We start from the raw sequence: 21,488 nt of genomic DNA, 5'->3' as shown, positions 1-21,488 counted from the left end.
TTAAAGGTTCCAAACGGTTCTGTCTTTATTGGTGTAAATTATTTCCATGCGTGTTTGGGGGCTTATGCAAAAGGATTGGGCTTGGGCAGAAGTGTTAATGTTATGTATTGTACATTTGGCTTAATGCAGTGATCTGCAAACTTGGCTCTCCAGCTGTTTGCAGATCATTTGCCGAATGAATACTCTAAGAATTGAAGAAATGCTATTTTGTGTGGTCCTTAGTGTATATATTTATTTTTCAGATTTATCCACCGCTCAAAGAAAGTTTTCGCATTCTCTCAAGGACTTCAAGTTTGAATTTATTGGGGATGCAGAAACAGATGACGAGAGATGCATTGGTATGTTGCTCTAGCAGAATCAACCATCTTGATACTTTGGTTTGCAGTATGTCTTGAATGTTGGCTCATGTGTCTGTACTGTGTTACAGATGCATCTCTGCAAGAGTTTTCCAATTTCATACGAAACCTTGAAGAGCAGAGAGAGATCATGGTAAGTTGCTACTGTGTACAGATTCCAAGTATTTTCTCGTTAACAGTAAAATAAGCCCTTTAACCTTCAAAATGATGAAAACATAAAAACTACTCTTGATAAGAGACATCTTAAGGAACTTTGATTCTCATATATATGTTTATGTAAAAACGCCTAAGGCTAGTTCCATGCTATGATGGATTGACAATGTGTGCGATCACAGCTGATCCCATGTTTGCGTTCACATTACTCACGTGACCCAGTCCAGTTGCCTGAGTCCTGAGGTGTGGTGACGAGCGAATTCAGATTTCCGAATTTCAATAACACAAATTCGAACACCAACACTAATAAAGACCTGAAGGATGGACCATGAAAAAATGTATCTAGATTGTTTAGGAGACTTTTTTTCCATTGTCCCAAATGATCATTTCTGTATGTAAACAATGGTTCTGCAACTTGTATCATTAGTGGCCACCATTAAACAGCAATGCTTGGAACTGAGGTGATATTATACACTGTTTTACTGAGGAACAGATATTTATCACACATTGGGAGGCATTATATGTCACGTAGGGGATTCCCCTCTCAGTGAGTGACACATGGGCTAAATGAAGAATTGCCAAAGTGAACTCTGTATATGATAGCATAGTATTGCTATGACTAGAACTAAGCACTGTTCCTTTGCTAATGAAGTGCTCCACACATTCAGCTGCAAGTGACAGCGACACATTGAGGCTGTGCTAGTTCTCCTGGGTGGATCTCCAATTGCAACCTTGTTGCTGAACATAGAATCCCTAATGTGACTTGGGCATAAAGCACAACTGTACTTGGACACACATGTTATAGATGCACACCACAGAAAGTACACCACAGATCTTGCTTAAATTGGATAATCTACTTACATTACAGAAAAGCTTGCAATAATGAAAAATTATTTTTTGTTTTAATCCCTGTGTTGTAGAATTGCCACAAAACCATGCACATATTTGTTGCATCACCCATAAATAAACGGTTTTGACCATTTTGTCTGTCACATGGCTTGGGACATTACAACATGTGAACAACAAATCCAATTGCAAACAATTATCTATGATATATACATATTGCTGGCCATGATTTATAAATTGGACAAGACAAGACAAATAACATTTCTCCTGGCGGACTCAAAGCGCCAGAGCAGCAGCCACTAGGGCACGCTCTATTGCAGTAGCAGTGTTGGGGAGACTTGCCAAAGGTCTCCTACTGAATAGGTGCTGGCTTACTGAACAGGCAGAGCCGAGATTCGAACCCTGGTCTCCTGTGTCAGCCACTGCTAAAGTGCCAGCTGTTATAGTTTTGGAGTGATAACTAGCCACTTCTGCAACTGTGCATAGTAGAAGTGGATATGGAAACCGTACATGACATGTATATTCCCTATACGTGGACAGCCAATGCAATATTTTAAGTACTTTCCATATCATGAACCAGTAAGGGCTCATTTCCACTATCGCGAATTCGCATGCGTTTTTCGCATGCAAATTCGCACAGCAATACAAGTGAATGGGACTGTTTCCACTTGTCAGGATTCCTTTGCGTTTTTCTGTGCAGAAAAAATTCGCATGGCAGAGCCATCAGAATTCGCATACCGCATACCGCTATGCGAATCGCATACAATGCATTTAATAGGAAATTCGCATGAGGTTTGGGTATGCGAATTTTCATGCGAATTTTCATGCGAATTCGCACAGAAACAATGGAAAAGCACACCAGCACTGCCATGGTTAAATTCGCATACATCGTCATCCATGCGAATTCGCGTGCGAATACGCATGAAAATTCGCATGGACCCGCATGCGAATTTCGCATCCGCATGCGAATTTTTACCGCGGCGATTCGCACCGCACAAGTGGAAATGCAGCCTAAGAAGTCCCGGCAAGAACATTCAAATGACGGTTGATGAGGCTCCTGATTGCAGAGGAAAAGGACTCTATAAACAGATTAGGCTACGCATCACTGGGAGGGTGGGACTACATACCGACATACAGCAATATATAGATAGATGTAGGAAGTTTTTTTGATGCTGAATCCAGGTAAATTACCATTAAAGTTGGTATCCTGAATAAATAACTGCATTCCACTGTGTCACTAAAGTGCCTCTAATTTTCCTGCAAATGGGCTTTACTGGAGCTCAGAACTACTACGCACAAAATGCTTGAGGAAGAGATCTTTCTAACTTATTAAGTTACCAGACAGCACACACTGCAAGATCTGTCAGATTCTAGTATTGATTGATTGGCTACCCCCAATAGTTTTATACTGCTTCATGCAATGCACAGATATGAGAATGCCGATTGCCTAATATTTGAAGTTTAAGAGCTAGGGATCGGCACCAGATGGCACAGTGGCAAAGTGGGCTATCTGGTGTTCAGGTCGTGCCTCCAGACAAAAGGAACACTTGTATTAGCAAAGAGAAAAGAGAATCTGGGCACCGACTGCAAAGAACTGCTGATCACCGATATTTATTTCATACCCAACACCTTGATATACAATGCATAATCATTGCTTTATCATTTCTTTGCTACTGCCTAATATTGTTACCTGTGACTCTACCTGTGGAATACGGCAGAGATCACCTATTTTGATCACTATTTGATCAGTATTTTAATTTCAATTGAATATACCCAAGTTTTCAAAGCGGGATTGTCAGCCACAAAATCAAATTCCATTTAAACACTGCACTCCAATCTATTCAGAAATATCTCTGCTGTAATTATCTTATCTCAGTATACCAAGCTCTGTTCTGTTGCCGATGCCGAAGACAGAGAGGGAAGCTTGTCCTCTCCCCTCCCACATTCCTGCTCCTCTTTGATTGGGCTGAGCACACTGCAGTGTGATGGTCTTGGCTGAAATCCTGATCCTGCGCTCACACGTGTTTACAAGAAAGCCAGAATGGCACAGCAGATTGGAGGAGTACTAAGGAAAGAAATTACACCAGGATTTAGCTTGTAGGAAAAAGAAATGATGACTGCCAGGAACAGAATTCTCTTCATTTACTGTATAAAATTCACTGAAATCAAATCAATACATCTGTCATGTAAGTAGATCAAGTCTTTATCTACTTATGTAGCATAGAATGGCTGACCCTCCTGCTTTAATAGATTTTCTTTAGCTTTGATCTGTTTATCAAAACAAACCTAATATTTTCAGTATATCTGATGGTGTATGCCTAGCTATATACTTATGTCTAGCCAGAGACTATGTCAGCCGTGATGCTGCCTGCACCAGCCTTTGTAGGCAACGTCTTAGCTATTTTTTTTGTCTATGAAGACTTTACTAATCCTGTGTCCTTATGCATCTGCTCTTACCCTTGAACTCTTCTGTTTGTCCTGCATTTGCTGGCCCCTCCAGCCCCGTCACCTTTGGATTCACTCATACCTAATCCTTGGGGCTTTGTTCATATTGCGTTTCGTTCGTGTTGGGCAATGTTTGACACCTTTTCTTTTGTGTATGTGTGCGTGCTTTCCGGTGATTTCTGTGCGTTTGGTGTTTTTGGAAAGCATTTATGCAACCGCTTTATTGGGCGTTTTGCGATTTTTAAGTGTCCTAGGCCTTATTCTTAAAGGGAAAATGACCTAAAAATCCCAGAAACACTTCACATTTAATTTGACAGGGAAAAAAAACGAAATTGCTGGCAAAAGCGCTAATTCTATACCTGCCATTATCGTAAAATCGCCCCCAAAATGGTCCATGCAGTGCTTTTCAGATCGGAAAGCAAACAAAACGCCCCAGTCTGAACTAGCGCATAGGAAAGCAGCGCTCTCAGGGCGATTTTTAAAAATCGCGAGCCCCTAAAAAAATGAAAAGCGCCTCTAGTGTGAACGAGCACTCAGTGAGACAATGAATTCACTGCCTAATGTTGGAAAAGCTGTAGTGACCTGCTCACACTGGAAAAATGAACCTATGTAGGGCCACTTTTACTGCAGTATATTTATATCAACTGAGACTTTATTGAAGTCTCTGGGAAGCAAAAATAAGTCTCTAGATTTTGATGATCACAGCACAGTTGTTTATCCCTGGTATCTTGCAGCCCTATTTCAGGTTCGTTTTTGTTCAAAACCTCATACCCACCCGGCGATAATTACGGCAATTTTACCCGACGTTGGGCAACATCGTTTAACATAAGCGTGTTAGACGATGTTGCCCCCCCCATACACACGGCGATCAGGCATCGCTAAGCGACGGACATCCGGGGACATCGATGGACCTGTCGGGTGGTGAGTATGTAGCTTTACACATATACTGCACACACAGTGGTGTGAAAATCTATTTGCCCCCTTCCTGATTTCTTATTCTTTTGCATGTTTGTCACACTTAAATGTTTCTGCTCATCAAAAACCGTTAACTATTAGTCAAAGATAACATAATTGAACACAAAATGCAGTTTTAAATAATGGTTTTTATTATTTAGTGAGAAAAAAACCTGCAAATCTACATGGCCCTGTGTGAAAAAGTGATTGCCCCCCTTGTTAAAAAATAACTTAACTGTGGTTTATCACACCTGAGTTCAATTTCTGTAGTCACCCCCAGGCCTGATTATTGCCACACCTGTTTCAATCAAAAAATTACTTAAATAGGAGCTATCTGACACAGAGAAGTAGTCCAAAAGCACCTCAAAAGCTAGACATCATGCCAAGAAATTCAGGAACAAATGAACAAAAGTACTGTAATTGAGATCTATCAGTCTGGTAAAGGTTATAAAGCCATTTCTAAAGCTTTGGGACTCCAGCGAACCACAGTGAGAGACATTATCTACAAATGGCAAAAACATGGAACAGTGATGAACCTTCCCGGGAGTGGCCGGACGACCAAAATTACCCCAAGAGCGCAGAGAAAACTCATCCAAGAGGCAACAAAAGACCCCAGGACAACATCTAAAGAACTGCAGGCCTCACTTGCCTCAATTAAGGTCAGTGTTCACGACTCCACCATAAGAAAGAGACTGGGCAAAAACGGACTGCATAGCAGATATCCAAGGCGCAAATCACTTTTAAGCAAAAAGAACATTAAGGCTCGTCTCAATTTTGCTAAAAAAAACATCTCAATGATTGCCAAGACTTTTGGGAAAATACCTTGTGGACCGACGAGACAAAAGTTGAACTTTTTGGAAGGTGCGTGTCCCGTTACATCTGGCGTATAAGTAACACAGCATTTCAGCAAAAGAACATCATACCAACAGTAAAATATGGTGGTGGTAGTGTGATGGTCTGGGGTTGTTTTGCTGCTTCAGGACCTGGAAGGCTTGCTGTGATAGATGGAACCATGAATTCTACTGTCTACCAAAAAATCCTGAAGGAGAATGTCCGGCCATCTGTTCGTCAACTCAAGCTGAAGCGATCTTGGGTGCTGCAGCAGGACAATGACCCAAAACACACCAGCAAATCCACCTCTGACTGGCTGAAGAAAAACAAAATGAAGACTTTGGAGTGGCCTAGTCAAAGTCCTGACCTATATCCTATTGAGATGTTGTAGCATGACCTTAAAAAGGCGGTTCATGCTAGAAAACCCTCAAATAAAGCTGAATTACAACAATTCTGCAAAGATGAGTGGGCCAAAATTCCTCCAGAGCGCTGTAAAAGACTCGTTGCAAGTTGTCGCAAACGCTTGATTGCAGTTATTGCTGCTAGGGGTGGCCCAACCAGTTATTAGGTTCAGGGGGCAATTTCTTTTTCACATAGGGCCATGTAGGTTTAAAGTTTTTTTTTCTCACTAAATAATAAAAAACATCATTTAAAACTGCATTTTATGTTCAATTATGTTATCTTTGACTAATAGTTAACGGTTTTTGATGAGCAGAAACATTTAAGTGTGACAAACATGCAAAAGAATAAGAAATCAGGAAGGGGGCAAATAGTTTTTCACACCACTGTATATACCTCAAATAATGCCTGCCGAGCTGAGCTAGGTAGATTCCCATTACTGCTTGAGATACAGAAGAGAGTGTTACACCACCTACAGAGCAGCAGCCCTGACTCACCCCACTACAAAGCCATGCTGCATAATGAAGACCAAGAAAAGCCATGTGCACTGAAAGTAGTGGTCAGCTCTATACTCCCTCCAACCCCCGATCCACAGGTCATAACAAAAGTCCAGATAAAGCACACCACAGCCAAGAGCAAAGAGGACTATGTGGAAAAATGGAGGAGTGAAATAAAACAGTCACAAAAGCTAGCCATATACCAGTCTCTACAAAGAGAATATAAAATGGCCCCATACCTGGAAAAGCTCCAAAACTCCCAAGAGAGGAAAATCCTGAGTGTCTACAGATTGAGTGCTCACAACCTCGAAATAGAGTCTGAGAGACACAGACAGACGTACAAACCCAGGGAGGAGAGACTATGCCAACACTGTGAGCAGAAAACCCTTGAGGATGAAAGCCACTTCCTGCTGCACTGCCCCAAATATACTGCAACCAGTGACACTTACTTTAAGAAATTGTTGGAACTATTCCCAGACTTTCTTACATTAGAAGATGAGAGAAAAACCTATATCTTACTGGGAGAAGAGGAATCCACAGTGACAATCGCTGCACACTATGTCACAGCATGCCACAGACTGAGAGGAGCATAACGGAACTGTAAACCTAAAAATGTCCACAGACTGCTTAGCCATTGTCCCCCCCTACCCCACCCCCTTTCATGTCCCCCATTTTCCCCTTGCTTTGGCAATACCTGTATGAATCTTGGTCATGCCAATAAAGCGATCTTTGATTTGATTTATATATTGCAATGCACGCGGTTTTGGGAGTGCTCTGTTTATGTGCACTAGGTTAAAGAGGAACTATAAAAGGAACTTCCTTCTGTAAACCCCATATACCTATAGAGCTCTCAGCCAGCAACAATAGAACGTTTTTGAGAAGTCTTCTGCAGCGCTGGTACTGGGTCCCCGCACTTCCGTCAGTCGCGGCCAGTCTACGCAGGAGAAGTACGTTCTTTGCGTATCTCTCCAGCAGCTGCTGGAGAGATACGTAGAGGGCGCACTTATCTTACGCCAGAGTGGCTCAGACTGACAGAAGTTCGAAAACCCGGTACCAGTGCTGCAGAAGACTGAGGACGACGGCGTGGGAGCAATCGGAGCTTATGGGGCTGGAGGAATCTTTTTAGTTCCCTGAGCTGAGCTCTGGTACACTTTTTAAATAATCCGATTTGTGATCATATCTAAACCAGTTATGATTGTACCTATGAAAATCTGCCATGCCAGAAACGATCAATGATGCAATTGTTTATGATCGATTGGGCTCACCAGCTTTTCAGATTTCATACAGTATGATCTGAAAATGCAATAATACATTAAAAAGTGTACCATTAATGGGCACCTTAAGAGTGGTGAACATTAAGACCTGGTGTGGGAAGTTATAGCTGTGAGTGTTTGTACTGTGAGTCATGATGTAGGCTATATAGTGTCACACAGAGGTTTAGAGATTGCAGCATTATAGGCTGTTTTTTGCTGTGGTGTGCGTTCACATGACTGTATGTGGGAACAGCAAAAAGTAAATACCGTAGATTTCTGCAAGTCTCAGAATGTACATTGCTGATTTATTTTGATTTTACTATGTTATGTTCAGGTTTCCTCACCCATGTGGCATTTCAGGTGACTGAGTTTCCAGTCCTGGTTACATGTTGTAAAAGTCTAGTTCTCCAGCCAAGCTATATCCGATCTCCACTGTCCTTCTGCACTTCTCACCTCTGTTCTGCAGTCTGACATACCAGAACTGTGCTGTCTGCAAATAGGTTTTAACAGCTGACTGCAGTGCTTTCAGTTTCACAGCAACCAGAGGGAAGTCAATGGTTCCCTGGCCATGAGCTTTCTGTGGTTGAATCTTGAATGCTTGCAATGTGTAGGGCTTTGTGAGGCCTCATTGAGGGCAGGATCACACTGGGGCACTTTTCAGAGCTTTGCTGATTGCAGACAATCAGCAAAGTGCTGTTACAAATGTAAGCCTAAGGGATCATTCTCACTGCAGCATTTTGGAGGCGATTGCAATGTGACTCTTATCTTAAATCCCCAGTCATTTTGCAACATAAGATCATGATTGCGATCACGATTTGCGTTCAGGGTGCAAACCAGCCCTCACACTGTGTAGCTTTTTACTAGCGATTTTAGCTTCTTCTTTTTTTTTTTTTTTTTAACTGCTGGCACTATGGCAATGAAAAGCAATGGTAGTGTTCACACTGTAATGATTGCCAGCGATTTGCTGAAATCGCAAACCTGGTGCATGTAGCATTTTTTTAGTGCTTTTGGAGTGATTGCAATTTGTGATTCTTTAACCTCCCCGGCGTTCTATTGAGATCGCCAGGGAGGCTGCGGGAGGGTTTTTTTTTAATTTAAAAAAAAACTATTTCATGCAGCCAACTGAAAGTTGGCTGCATGAAAGCCCACTAGAGGGCGCTCCGGAGGCGTTCTTCCGATCGCCTCCGGCGCCCAGAATAAACAAGGAAGGCTGCAATGAGCGGCCTTCCTTGTTTTGCTTAGATCGTCGCCATAGCGACGAGCGGAGTGACGTCATGGACGTCAGCCGGCGTCCTGACGTCAGCCGCCTCCGATCCAGCCCTTAGCGCTGGCCGGAACTTTTTGTTCCGGCTGAGCAGGGCTCAGGCGGCTAGGGGGGCCCTCTTTCGCCGCTGCTCGCGGCGAATCGCCGCAGAGCGGCGGCGATCAGGCAGCACACGCGGCTGGCAAAGTGCCGGCTGCGTGTGCTGCACTTTATTTGAAGAAAATCGGCCCAGCAGGGCCTGAGCGGCAGCCTCCGGCGGTGATGGACGAGCTGAGCTCGTCCATACCGCTCAGGAGGTTAATATTGAAATGCAATCGCTCCGAAATTGCTTTCTTGTACAGTGAAAAATCATAGGAAAAACTCTTTGCAAATCGCCAGTGATTTTGCTAGCGTTTTGCAATTCCCAGTGTGAATGAGACCTTAGATAATCTCTGCTGATAAAACAGCTGCTTCAGTCTGCTTAGCGGTGAGCAGTATCGTGCTACGTGTATGAGCAGGTGGATTGCCGCTGTTTATGGGGCCTCACTTACTGCTAGAGGGGGCAATTTTGTTGTCCTTTTTGTTTGGAAACTTCCCCCTAATTTTCTGTCTTATGCCTGGTACACACAATGCAATTTCTCTTCAGATAGGTGGGTTGATTAGATCATTTCCGACAGGTCAGATCTGATTTCTGATCTTTTTCTGATCAATTTGCTCAGAAGTGATCAGGAAAATGATCGGAAATCCAATTGGATCTGTTGGAAATTATCTATCGACCCATCTATCTGATGGGAAATTGCATGGTGTGTACCGGGCACTAGACAAGAAGTAAGAGGAATTCTCCTCAACGGACAGGTGGAATGCCACCTTTGACTGGTGTCAGCAGAACAGCTGAGTGCCTTATGCTGGGAATACCCAATGAGAATTTTCAGTCGATTTACTGTCCAATCTTATTTTCGATAGATGTTCTTATATATTTTTTTTTATCAATTTCCATTCACTTCTATGAGAAATCGATCAGAAAAATTATCGAAAATAATATCGGACATGTTGGAAATTATCTATCTGCTGAAAAAACGTATGGTGTATTCCCATCATTACTTTTAAGCCTCCTCTACATGATACAATTTTCCATCAGATAGACAGATCTATTAGATAGATCTAATAAGAAACTTCATTGTGTGTAGACGTCCAAATTGTTTCAGATCAATTTTGCGATAGATTTTGCTTTGATAAGTACCCAAAATCTATTGCAAAATCTAACGCAATCTGATTGGACTTAATAGATCCGTCTAATAGATCCGGATCTGACAGAAAATTGTACCGTGTAGATGAGGCTTTAGATCTCACCATCTCAAATTGGATGGACACTCACATGCCAACAGTCCTGGTCAATTCTCTGCAAGTGTGTGGATGTGTTTGTGGAGCTTGAGGGGTTTTCTCAGTATCTTAGCTGTTCCAGCCGTTGCACATTCTGGGAATGAAAGCTCTGATGCTGTTCCTGAAATCTGTTGCAGCCACTCTCCCAGCTTAGTAGTCACAGCTGTAAGTGTTCCTACAACTATTGGCTTTCACTTTCCACATTCTGTTTAGTTCCTCTTTCTAGCCCTGATAATTCTTAAGCTTCTAATGCTCCTCCTTATATTGCAGTCACTTGGCACTGCCACATTTATCACCACTGCTGCCTTGTGGTCTTTGTCTTCTACCACAATGACTGGTTGGCTGGCTGCTACAAGTCTTTCCCTTTGGAAGTTTGCAGCCTTGTTGTTTTCTATGACTTTCTGTTAAATAATCCATCCTCCATTTCGGAGTGTTTTGCCTATACACTATGTATGTATTAATGTTCAAGATGCTATCTGCTTGCTTGGTTTTCCATTTACTCTCTGCTATTCCTGTGTGTGTGTGTGTGTGTGTGTATATATATATATATATATATATATATATATATATATATATATATATATATATATATTATACACATATATTATACACATACATACATACATACATACATACACATACACACACACATACACACATACACACATACACACACATGTTGGACTGCCACTGAGGCCTCTCCGTACAACAAGCACATTGGGTTCTTCCTAGTTCAGTAGATCCATGCTCCTAATCATATTGTTTAGTACCTCTGCTTGGGCTGTTATGATCAGGGCTCCAGTGCTGTTATTGAATCTATTCCTTTCCCAGCATTCACCGCCTGAGCTATCTTTCGATGGTGCATCCTATGCAGGGTATTGTCTGGCCATGGCACTTCCATCTCCGCTGCTGCCTCAGACAATTTCTCAGCAGCTCATCATTGGGATTAAGATTCTGGGCTGAAACCACAATGTTAGGATGTTTTGGGTGATGGTGCTGGATGCAAATGTATTTATTTATATTATTTAAGTATTTACATAGCGCTCACATGTTACGCAGCGCTGTACCGAGTACATTCTTGTCATAATCTAGTCCCTACCATGGTCATATGTCTATATGCATATGCATTGAAGAAGTTAATTCAACATTATGCAAATTCTGTGTGAAAATATATGCTATGTGAAATGGAGAAATTCTATTCCACAAAGGTGGAATTCCCTAGATTTATGTTTAAGCTGTATACATTTGCATTATCCAGCATCAAAATATATTTGCTTCATCATGATGTGCATTTCACTGACCATCTTCACATTAGCAGCATCCATGTCCTTCTTTAATCAGTTTATTGTACAGGCAGAGTGTAATGACTGGCAGGGTTTAGTTGTCCATGGTTCTTGGGCTTACCATTTAGTTGGCTCTCAAGTCAGAACCTGCCTTACTTAGTGCTAGATTTTCCATTAGGTATATGCCTAGAGGTGCCGCTACGAGGGCGTAAGAATCCCTCTGCAGAATTGAGCACATTATTGCTATGCAGTATCCAGAGGTGCCCCGAGTATTAGGTAGCCCCCAGTATAAGGTAGCCAGAAGTAGCCCTCAGTATGAGTAACCAGATGGGACCCTCAGCATCCAGGGCTTTGGAATCTGTGCAAAAATCATCCGACTCCTCAGTTTTATTAAACAACCGACTATGACTCTAGGTACCCAAAATGACTTTGACTCCTAAGTCTAATACTTACCAGGGCTGTGGATTTGGTACAAAAATCATCCGACTCCCGATTCCGACTCCTCAGTTTACTCTGACTCCGACTTCAGGTACCCAAAATTGCTCTGACTCCACAGACAGTAACAGTAGCCAGAGGACCCCCCCAGTATAGGTAGCCAGATGCAGCCCAACTTAATACTGGTGGCTCCTCTGGCCATCCATATTAAGTAGACAGACTTTAGCAGTAATAATGTATCTGGGAACAGAAGTGAGGTGTAATTAAAAAATGCAATAAATGTAGTTACTAGAATGGTAAACATTTCTAACACCTGTTTATTTTTTTCCCTATTGAGAAGATTTTGATAATGTCATGTACTGATAATTAGGTTAGATCTATGTAATGTGTAACGGTGAAAAGCCACTAGATAATCCAGAAGCTTCCCCCATTCTCCTCTGTCCCACTGATTCAGCAGCCTGTGCAGTAGCATGGAGATGCTCATGCACAGCCTATTCCTTTGTGCAGGAGCGGTTTTGTACTACTATTTAGGCGGGGGCCATACTTGCATCAGAGCAGTGCAGCTACGCTCTTACACAGGCAGGAGCACAGCCATGAAGAAGGTCCCCATGAGCAGCGATGGGGTGAATGAGGATCAGAGAAGCTTCTAAATTATCCACTGAGGTGAGTATCCAACTACGGTACTTTTTCCCTTTACAGCTTTGCTTCAAATGAGCACACAGAACCATAAAAACCAGGAGAGGTTCCACCATTTACCCCTGTTGATTCAACGTTTCCTGGAGTAGCACTTGTCCTTTGCCTAGGAAATAACTGTTGATAACAGACAGGGAGTCAAATCTGTACAACTTAGTAATGGCTTCTTTGTGGCCTGGTTCACATTGGCCTAAAAAATGGACTGTTTAGTGGACTGTAACGGAATGGATGAGAATGGATGCAAATGAATTCAATGTTAACCAATTGATCCAAATTGACGGATGTGTCGCATTGACTGTGCATTGATGGGGCAGAGGGTCACAGGGGAAAACTGATGCCTTTAAAAACTGATCCATTCTACAGGTCAGTTTTTACATGGATCAGTTTTCCAGTGGGAACCGGGCCTCATGCTTATGTTTTGTTGTACTGTTACATAGGCCAAAGCTCTAGCAGTGCCATGCTGCAGGAAGGCATGATCTACATCATTTTTTATTTTTTTTTAATCATTTATGTTTGGTAATCTTTTTACCTACAATAATATTTGTAAGTATTGTTTTTTTAAATCTAACATTATCTGTTGCAGGCACTAAGCATTACTGAAACACTGATTAAACCCTTGGAGCGGTTTCGGAAGGAACAGCTAGGAGCAGTGAAGGTACTGTAACTTGATATCTTTGTCAATATAAAGTAGTTCATTGGTAGCATTAATGGCAAGGTTAGGTTATTTCTGCATGAGAAACAGTCATTCCACAGTGTTCCTAGTAGAAACTGTCAGAGCTAGAGGTAGTCGGTGAGATGCAAATAATTCTGGCTTGCATGCAAATTTAATACACACTGTCCACAGTTTGAAACTGAGCCAGCCCAATGCCCTTTCTGTATATTTTGAATGGCCCAATTCCAAACTGTGCAGAGCCTGTATTCATTGACCATATCCAGTCAGTACCAAGCTAAATGTTCAGTCAGTTATTGATTCATGTACCTCTGCCATGCTGCACATCCAGCTAGATGACTCCTCTATGCTTGTGTCAGCTTCCTGTGTCACCTACCTGCACATTGGGCAAACTACAGATGCTTTACCATTCTCATGTACAGCTCAATGTAACAGTACTTGGTTACAACCTGCATACTTCTAATGAACTTTTCTTCTTAACAACCTTTGTAATTACTTCCCACTCCTGCATGCATAAAAATATTTCTCTTGTGGCTTTCCTCTCAACTGGAATTCTTTCCCAAGCATTACCTTATGCTCATACTGTGCTGTGTGATCTGGTTTTCTTGTATTCCTGTATTGTCATATTGCTGTATATCACCCCTAAATATTGTCTGTAACCTAAATTAATGTTCAGCGCTGCGTAATATGTTGTCGCTTTATAAATAATAATAATAAAATCTATTTGACATTCAGTGATCTTTGAATTTGTTTTTTTTTTTTAACAAAACGTGCTTTCACTTGAGATTGGGAGATAGTATTCCAGTTTCATATCATGTCCATTTTTTAAATAAACTTGTGTTTTTGTACTTTTTAGTTATGCATAGCAAGGTCAAAATTATGTGGTGTCTCAGCATTTTATTTCCTAGGCACTGGCATTGGTCCTGTGCCCTTTGCTTCTGTTACAGCCTCCAGTCTTGTGGGAAAACTGTTAGCTAATCTATGACATATATATGCAAAGGTTTGCTCCATTTCAGGCACAAGTACCTCCATAAAGTGACACCATAGTTAAATGGATGTGGAACCTGCCATATTTATTTATGTTTAAACAATTCATATTGCCTGACTATCCAGCTGATCCTTTACCTTACGGTACTTTATAACGCTGACCCATAATTGGTATTCAGATTAGATGTTTTGACTAAAGTCTGACCACAGTGTAAGTGTAATTTAGACAATACTGAAGCCATAAGATCAGGCAAGTTGCCTTGTTTTAATGAACATGGCAGCCTCCATATGCCTTCCACTACATGGTCACTTTTAGTAAGAGTTTTTGTTTCATATTTTGATCAAACAGGATCTAGTTGAAAGCAATGAAAACAGTTTCCAGAATTCTAAAGTATTCCTAAGTCAAACATTACAGCTGGTCCTGTGTAGGCATATAGCATTCTCCTGGCTTCAGCTACACACATTTGGCTGTTAAAGGACAAGTGTAGCGAGAGGTATATGGAGGCTGCCATATTTCTTTCCTTTTAACCAATACCAGTTGCCTGGCAGTCCTGCTGATCCTCTGCCTCTAGGGCCCGTTTCCACTATAGCGTTACGAAATCGCCGGCGAATCACCGCAGGCAAATCGCATGCGGGTGCGATTCCGCATGCGTTTTTTGCCGCGATTTCGCATGCGATTTCGCATAGGTAAGGCTGTATGCGATTTTAACCATGTCACTGCCTGTGTGAATTAACATGGGTACCTATGCGAAATCGCATCCGAAATCGCGGCAAAAAACGCATGGGGAAAACGAATGCGATTTCCCTATTAAATACATTGCGTGCGATTCGCCTGCATTCCACACACAGGCGAATTCTGAGGCCCCTACCCTGCAGATTTTTTCTGCACAGAAAAACGTGCGGGGAAACGCACAAGTGGAAACAGTCCCATCCACTTGTACTGACTGTGCGAATCCACGTGCGTTGCCCGCATGCGGATTCGCGATAGTGGAAACGGGCCCTAATACTTTTAGCCATAGACCCTGAACAAGCATGCAGCAGATCAGGTGTTTATCAAAGTAGTTGTGGAGCACTCCTCAATGTTGCAAGGCGGTTGTGCCACGGTATGACCAGCTGCACACCAGTCATTCAGTCATGGAATGGAGGCATCCGTTGGAGAGGTAGGAGGGGTGGGGGAGAACTTAGTTTGAATCTTCCAATAGCATAACCAGAACATTAGTCTCCCATCAGGTCCGCATTAGGTGAGACCCTATGATTGGCTAGATAGGTTTGGGAGGATATGATTGGCTGCTCTGGGATGCTGCTGGGGTATATATACTTGGTGTAACTCATTCTTAGATTGTCTTTTGCACAGCATAGCTTGATAAAAGGGGCGGCTGCCCTGGAACGTCGCTTTGATTGCTGTTATGCCTTTGAAGAGCCAATAAAAGAGCTATATGGAATGGATGGTGCCGGTTTTCTTGCAGATCAGGTGTTGCTGACATTGTCAGATCTGACAAGGTTAGCTGCATGCTTGTTTCTGGTGTTCACACACTGCTGCAGCCAAATAGATCAGCAGGGTTGCCAGGCAATTGGTATTGTTTAAAGGAAATAAATATTGCAGCATCCACCTACCTCTCGCTACAGTTGTCCTTTAAGACTGCCAGTTAGTGAAGGATTCATCACTCCGGAGAACGTAGGCATTGTAGGCGTGTAGCATTCTCCTGGTTTCAACTGCACACATTTGGCTGTTAGACTGCCAGTTACTGAAACCTTAAAGAAAACCTGAACTGAAAATTAAAAGACAAAATAAGCATACACAAGTCATACTTACCTCCCGTGTAGTCTACTTCTCAGTCTCTTTCTCCTGTCCCGCGACCTGTTTGTTCACTGTGATCAAGGGAATTTTCCGTCCTCCATTTTGAAAATGGCCATTACCCATAACAGCTTTCTGGTCAGCACACAGTTAAACTGTAACATCGCCCACTTGAGCCATAGGGAAACATGGACATTACCTGGTACATCAGTTGACCTCTCAGCTATAACTGACAGCAACTGATATTTTACTGACAGCAACTGATATTTTACTGACAGCAACTGATATATTTCAGATCTGACAAAATATTGTCAGAACTGGAAGGGATTCTTGTCAGAAGAAAATGGTGAGCTTCTGAGAAGAACTGATGGCAAGGTAACTATGTAATGTTCATTTGAAGTTACCTCATGTGTTTATTTTAAATATTTTTACTCAGTACAGGTTCTCTTTAAGGATTCATCACTTCAGACAAGATTATTATTTTTTAAGATGCTTTACACCAGCTCAACCAGCACTTGATACGGTATACAATGTGTTTATACTTGTTTACAATGGATTTAGGCCTTGTTTCCACGTCATGCGAATCTTGGACCACGAACGCATGCAAAATTTGCATTATTTGTAAAAGCCCATTGAAAATCTTTTAACTGTTTTAACCCCAATATAGACTTTCAGCAAAAAGCATTCTTGTTGCAAGAAGGAGACTTGCAGTGTGAGTGCCTCCATTAAGGATCATAGCACCACCCCTCCATGCCACACATGAATTTCGCATTTGTATGCTCGGGTTGTCAGGAATGCTGCGTCAGACCCAGAACACTTGCCCCTGTTGGAAATGATCTCTTAGTTGTGAAGTTAACTGTGATCAGATTTTGTGTAGTTTGCTTCCCTAGGTAGTCTGAAACCCCTTATGGCTTTTGCTACCAATGACACGTGATTCGCCCCATTATCTCCACCCCCACATGCAAATGTCAGATCCAGAAGCCAGTTATTCACTTTGTGAATCTTTCTATTTCAGTATCGATGCAAAAGAAACAAATGCGCACTCCAAGACAGCAACTTGCCATTTAAACTGGGAGGCTGATGGCCATAGACAGGAGAGAGAGCTCAGTCGCACACAACTGTGTGACCCAACAGGAGGCACCGTGTGCAGGTTTCTTGGTCCCAAGGCTCTTGCCTCTCATGTGCCCTAGTGTTTTGGTATTTCAATATTGAGAATGCAATCCACCGCCGGGCGGTGGAATCAATGTAACGAAAAAAACTCCACTGTTATTGCAAGGTGGCTGTAGGAAATAACACATGGTAGGTCCGTATTACTATGTAATAAGATGAATTTCCCTTTCATCTGGCACTGGTATTTATGACTGCAAGGCCTGATGTGTAGTAATACAGCAACAAATCTCTCTATGCTGTAAATTCCATGTTCACACTCATTAAAGAAAGCCTGAACTGAAAACTAAAAGTCAAAATAAGCAAACACAAGTCCTACTTACCTTCCATGTAGTCTACTCCTCAGTGTCTTTCTCCTGTCCCGCGTCCTGTTTGTTCACTGTGATCAAGGGAATTTTCTGTCCTCCATTTTGAAAATGGCCATTACCCATAACTGCTTTCTGGTCAGCACACAGTTAAACTGTAACATCGCCCATTTGAGCAATAGGGAAAGATGGACATTATCTGGTACATCAGTTTTTCTCTCAGCTATAACTGACAGCAACTGATATTTTACTGACAGCAACTGATATATTTCAGATCTGACAAAATATTGTCAGAACTGGAAGGGATTATTGTCAGAAGAAAATGCTGAGCTTCTGAGAGGAACTGATGGCAAGGTAACTATGTAATGTTCATTTGACGTTACCTTGTGTTTATTTTAAATATTTTTACTCAGTACAGGTTCTCTTTAAGCTTATGTATGTTTGCTTTTTTCTTTAGGTATTTGTTACATAACACTTTGGCCCAGCCAGCTAGATGATAGAACACAGCTCTCAATATTATGATGGGATTTTTTTCTGACTTGATATTTTCTTAGCATTACACTTGGATGGGGTGCTGCCTTCAGTCCTCATCCAAAAAAGGAATTCTAGAACAAGTGATGTTTGGAGGTTCTTGGCAATGAATCAGCTATTGTCTGGCAGCAGGTTAAGTGGATATTTTAGTGGAAGAATTACTTGCTCTATTCAGTCTGTGTAAGCATGTTTACATAACTTTTTATGTCATTGTAGTGTCCTACTTCCTGTACATGGATTATACCAACACTTCCCTTGAATATGTAAATAAAATAGCACATATTGTTAAAACCTAAGCATAAAGGGGTGAAGAAGCCTCCAACTTGTTTTTTTTTTCAAAGCAGTCACAGGAAGCATGGGCAACACTGCCCAACTTTTTCTATATCCAATTGTTACAGATTAATTTTCCATTGCTGTAGGCTGCAAATTTCTTAGCCTGAACAGAATGATGATGAAAGCCAAGAAGCTGCAGCTCCAAGCCCCTGGTATATATCCCTTCAGCTCACCTGCAAAAGCCCTGGTTTAAACAAAAAAATAACACCTGGGCACTCTTATTACAAAGGCTTTAGATAGTATCTACAGATCTGTGCCCAAAGGTGAGCATTGAAACTTCAGCATACAATACCATTTTTATGCAGACAAAATCCAAATTCACCTATCTATCCCTGACTTGTCTCTCTGTCCTGAATAAAGCTTTATGTCGACCATCTCATGGAGTGAGAATTTGGGAATAAACTAAACCTCTTCCTCCCCTCACCTTCAACACCTTGACTCTCTGTAGTTTACATAACACAGTGATTTGCCCACTCCACAGGCATGCTATATTGGTGTCAGAGCAATACAATAGGAGGAGCAGCCACTGCAGGTGTAGGGGGACCCAAGGGAGTGGGTCCCCCAACAGCTTACCCACCCTTACTCCAATACAAGGCCCCCCTATCCATAGCAGGTGGTTATTGTGAAAACACTTGGTTGGAGAGTATTGGTGGTGGCACTGTTATATGATTGATGTGTGGCAGATGGGCTTTCTGGCCATAGCGGTCACTAATGATTATGGGGCAGGAGATGTAAATATCCCTGTTGATACAGAGGAGTGTGTAAAACCCATACAAGGCAGACAATTAGCCCCAAAAGGGAAACAAATTCTTTTTTTCTAGATGGCAATTGGTTAAAATCCCTGGATCAACACCACCAGAAACTACCTAGTAATTTATATCTATGGATGTCTTTTTACTCAAAGCATCTAAGCCCCCTTAAAGGAAACCTAAAGCACCCGCTCCCCCCCCCCTCCCACCCCCCCAAGGAAAAAAAAAAGAAAAAAACTGCTTAGCCTGCTTGGCACATGCAAAAAAGCAGAAGACAAAATTCTGGCACCAATGCAGTTTAATATAAAAGTGGTCATACAGCAACAATCAGGTTGATATAAATGTCGTATAGATGATAAAGCAAAGTGCTGTGCAGCTACTCCTTATCTCTTCCCAAGTGTGTTGTGCTGTGCTGGCATCACAAGGGCAAGGGCAGTGGGCGCCTGTGGTGTATGGCCTTAGCTTACCTGGAGCTTTATTCCACCACCTTCTGCACCCGTCCTGTGCTCGCATCAACACTCCGTTATGCTCCTGTTAACCATGGTGCCCCTCTTTCAGCTGGAAGTGTGGCCCCGATCCACGCGACTCCTGATTGCGCTTCTGTTTACTGCAGCACTCCTGTGCATATGCAGTATGGAAAAAAATCTGTACTGTGCATGCACAGAGTGCTCCTAATGAAGGCAGCTCTATAGAGGACGTGGCTGGCGCTGCGCATGCACAGTGACTGTCGACTCGCTAAGTTACCTAGCTATAAGAGGGGCGCTGCGGATGACAGAAGCATTGCGCAGGTGATGGTGTGGACACAGGGCGGCTGCAGTGGGCTAGTAGAAGCCCAAGGTAAATTAAACTTTTTTTTTGGGGGGGGGGGGGGGGTGTTATGTTCTCTTTAACCCCTTCCCAACTGCCTAACGCCAATAGGCATCAGGAAAGTGTCAGCCCCAGGACCGCCTAATGCTGAAAGGCGTCAAGTGGTGGGCGGGGATTTGCAGGGTTGTGTGATCGTTCCCTGCCGTGACACGACAGCGGAGCTCCGTGCCGTGGTCAGCCTGCTGGCTGCAGTCGCGGCTGACAGGCGGTTTAACGGCTGAAAACCGCTGTTATTTACATGTACAGCACTGTGATCTCCTGCAGCGCTGTACGAGGACAGCTCTGTCACTGAGCTGTCCCCTCGAGTGACTTTGAGGATGATCGCCTCGGATAGGCTGATGATGCCTATGAGAGCCGATCACATTGATTTGCTCTCGGAGGGAGGGGAAAATTTGGTGTGTGTGTGTGTGTGTATATGTATATATATGTATGTATGTATGTATGTATTTATGTGTATGTATATATAATATATATGTGTGTATATATATATATATATATGCACGTACACGCACACACACGCACACATATACGCACACACACACACACACACACACACACACACACACACACACACACACACACACACACACACACCGTATTTTTCGGACTATAAGACGCTCTGGACTATAAGACGCACCTGGGTTTACAGGACAAAAAACAGGCAAAAAAAAATACTAAACCTGGTGCGTCCATAGTACAGGGACATCTTATGGCCCTCCACCCCCAATTATGTTTCTCTTGTGCCTCATGTGTCCTCCTCTGCCCCCTTGTCCTCTGTTGTCCCCCGTGTCATCCTCTGTCTCCGTGTCCTCTGGTGTTCCCCTGTGTCCATGTCCGTTTGCTAGTCCCTGTGTGCGGTGTCACATCCCTGTGTGCAGTGCCCTACTGTGTCCCCTCCCTGTGTGTGGTGTCCTATCCACGTGCGCGGTTTCCCCCTGTGTCCCATCCATGTGTGCAGTGTCCCCCTGTGTCCCATTCTTGTGTTCAGTGTCCCTCTGTGTCCCATCCATGTGTGCAGTGCCCCCCTGTGCCCTGTCCCTGTGTGTAGTGTCCCACCTATGTGTGCTGTGTCCCATTCTTGTGCGCAGTGTCCCTCTGTGCCCTGTCTCTGTGTGTAGTGTCCCACCCATGTGTGCAGTGTCCCTCTGTGTCCCATCCATGTGTGCAGTGTCCCTCTGTGTCCCATCCATGTGTGCAGTGTCCCCCAGTGCCCTGTCCCTGTGTGTAGTGTCCCATCCTTGTGTGTGGTGTCCCCCTCTGTCCCATCCATGTGTGCAGTGTCCCCCTGTGCCCTGTCCCTGTGTGTAGTGTCCCAT

The 21,488-nt window shown here is 42.9% G+C and overlaps 1 protein-coding gene across 2 annotated transcripts in view; it reads left to right on the top strand.

Moving 5' to 3' along the window:
- Positions 1 to 21,488, top strand: part of ARHGAP10 (Rho GTPase activating protein 10) — a 371,566-nt gene that overhangs the window by 116,021 nt on the left and 234,057 nt on the right. For both annotated transcript variants that reach the window (XM_068279239.1, XM_068279247.1), the window contains exons 2-4: positions 243 to 338; positions 428 to 489; positions 13,352 to 13,423. In XM_068279239.1, coding sequence (XP_068135340.1) covers positions 243 to 338; positions 428 to 489; positions 13,352 to 13,423 — 230 coding nt within the window. The remainder of the gene's footprint in view (positions 1 to 242; positions 339 to 427; positions 490 to 13,351; positions 13,424 to 21,488) is intronic.

This window comes from Hyperolius riggenbachi, chromosome 1 (genome assembly GCF_040937935.1).
Source record: "Hyperolius riggenbachi isolate aHypRig1 chromosome 1, aHypRig1.pri, whole genome shotgun sequence".
Taxonomy (NCBI): Eukaryota; Metazoa; Chordata; class Amphibia; order Anura; family Hyperoliidae; genus Hyperolius; species Hyperolius riggenbachi.
Note: the sequence above shows the minus strand (reverse complement) of the source record. Positions and strands in the feature narration are given on the sequence as shown.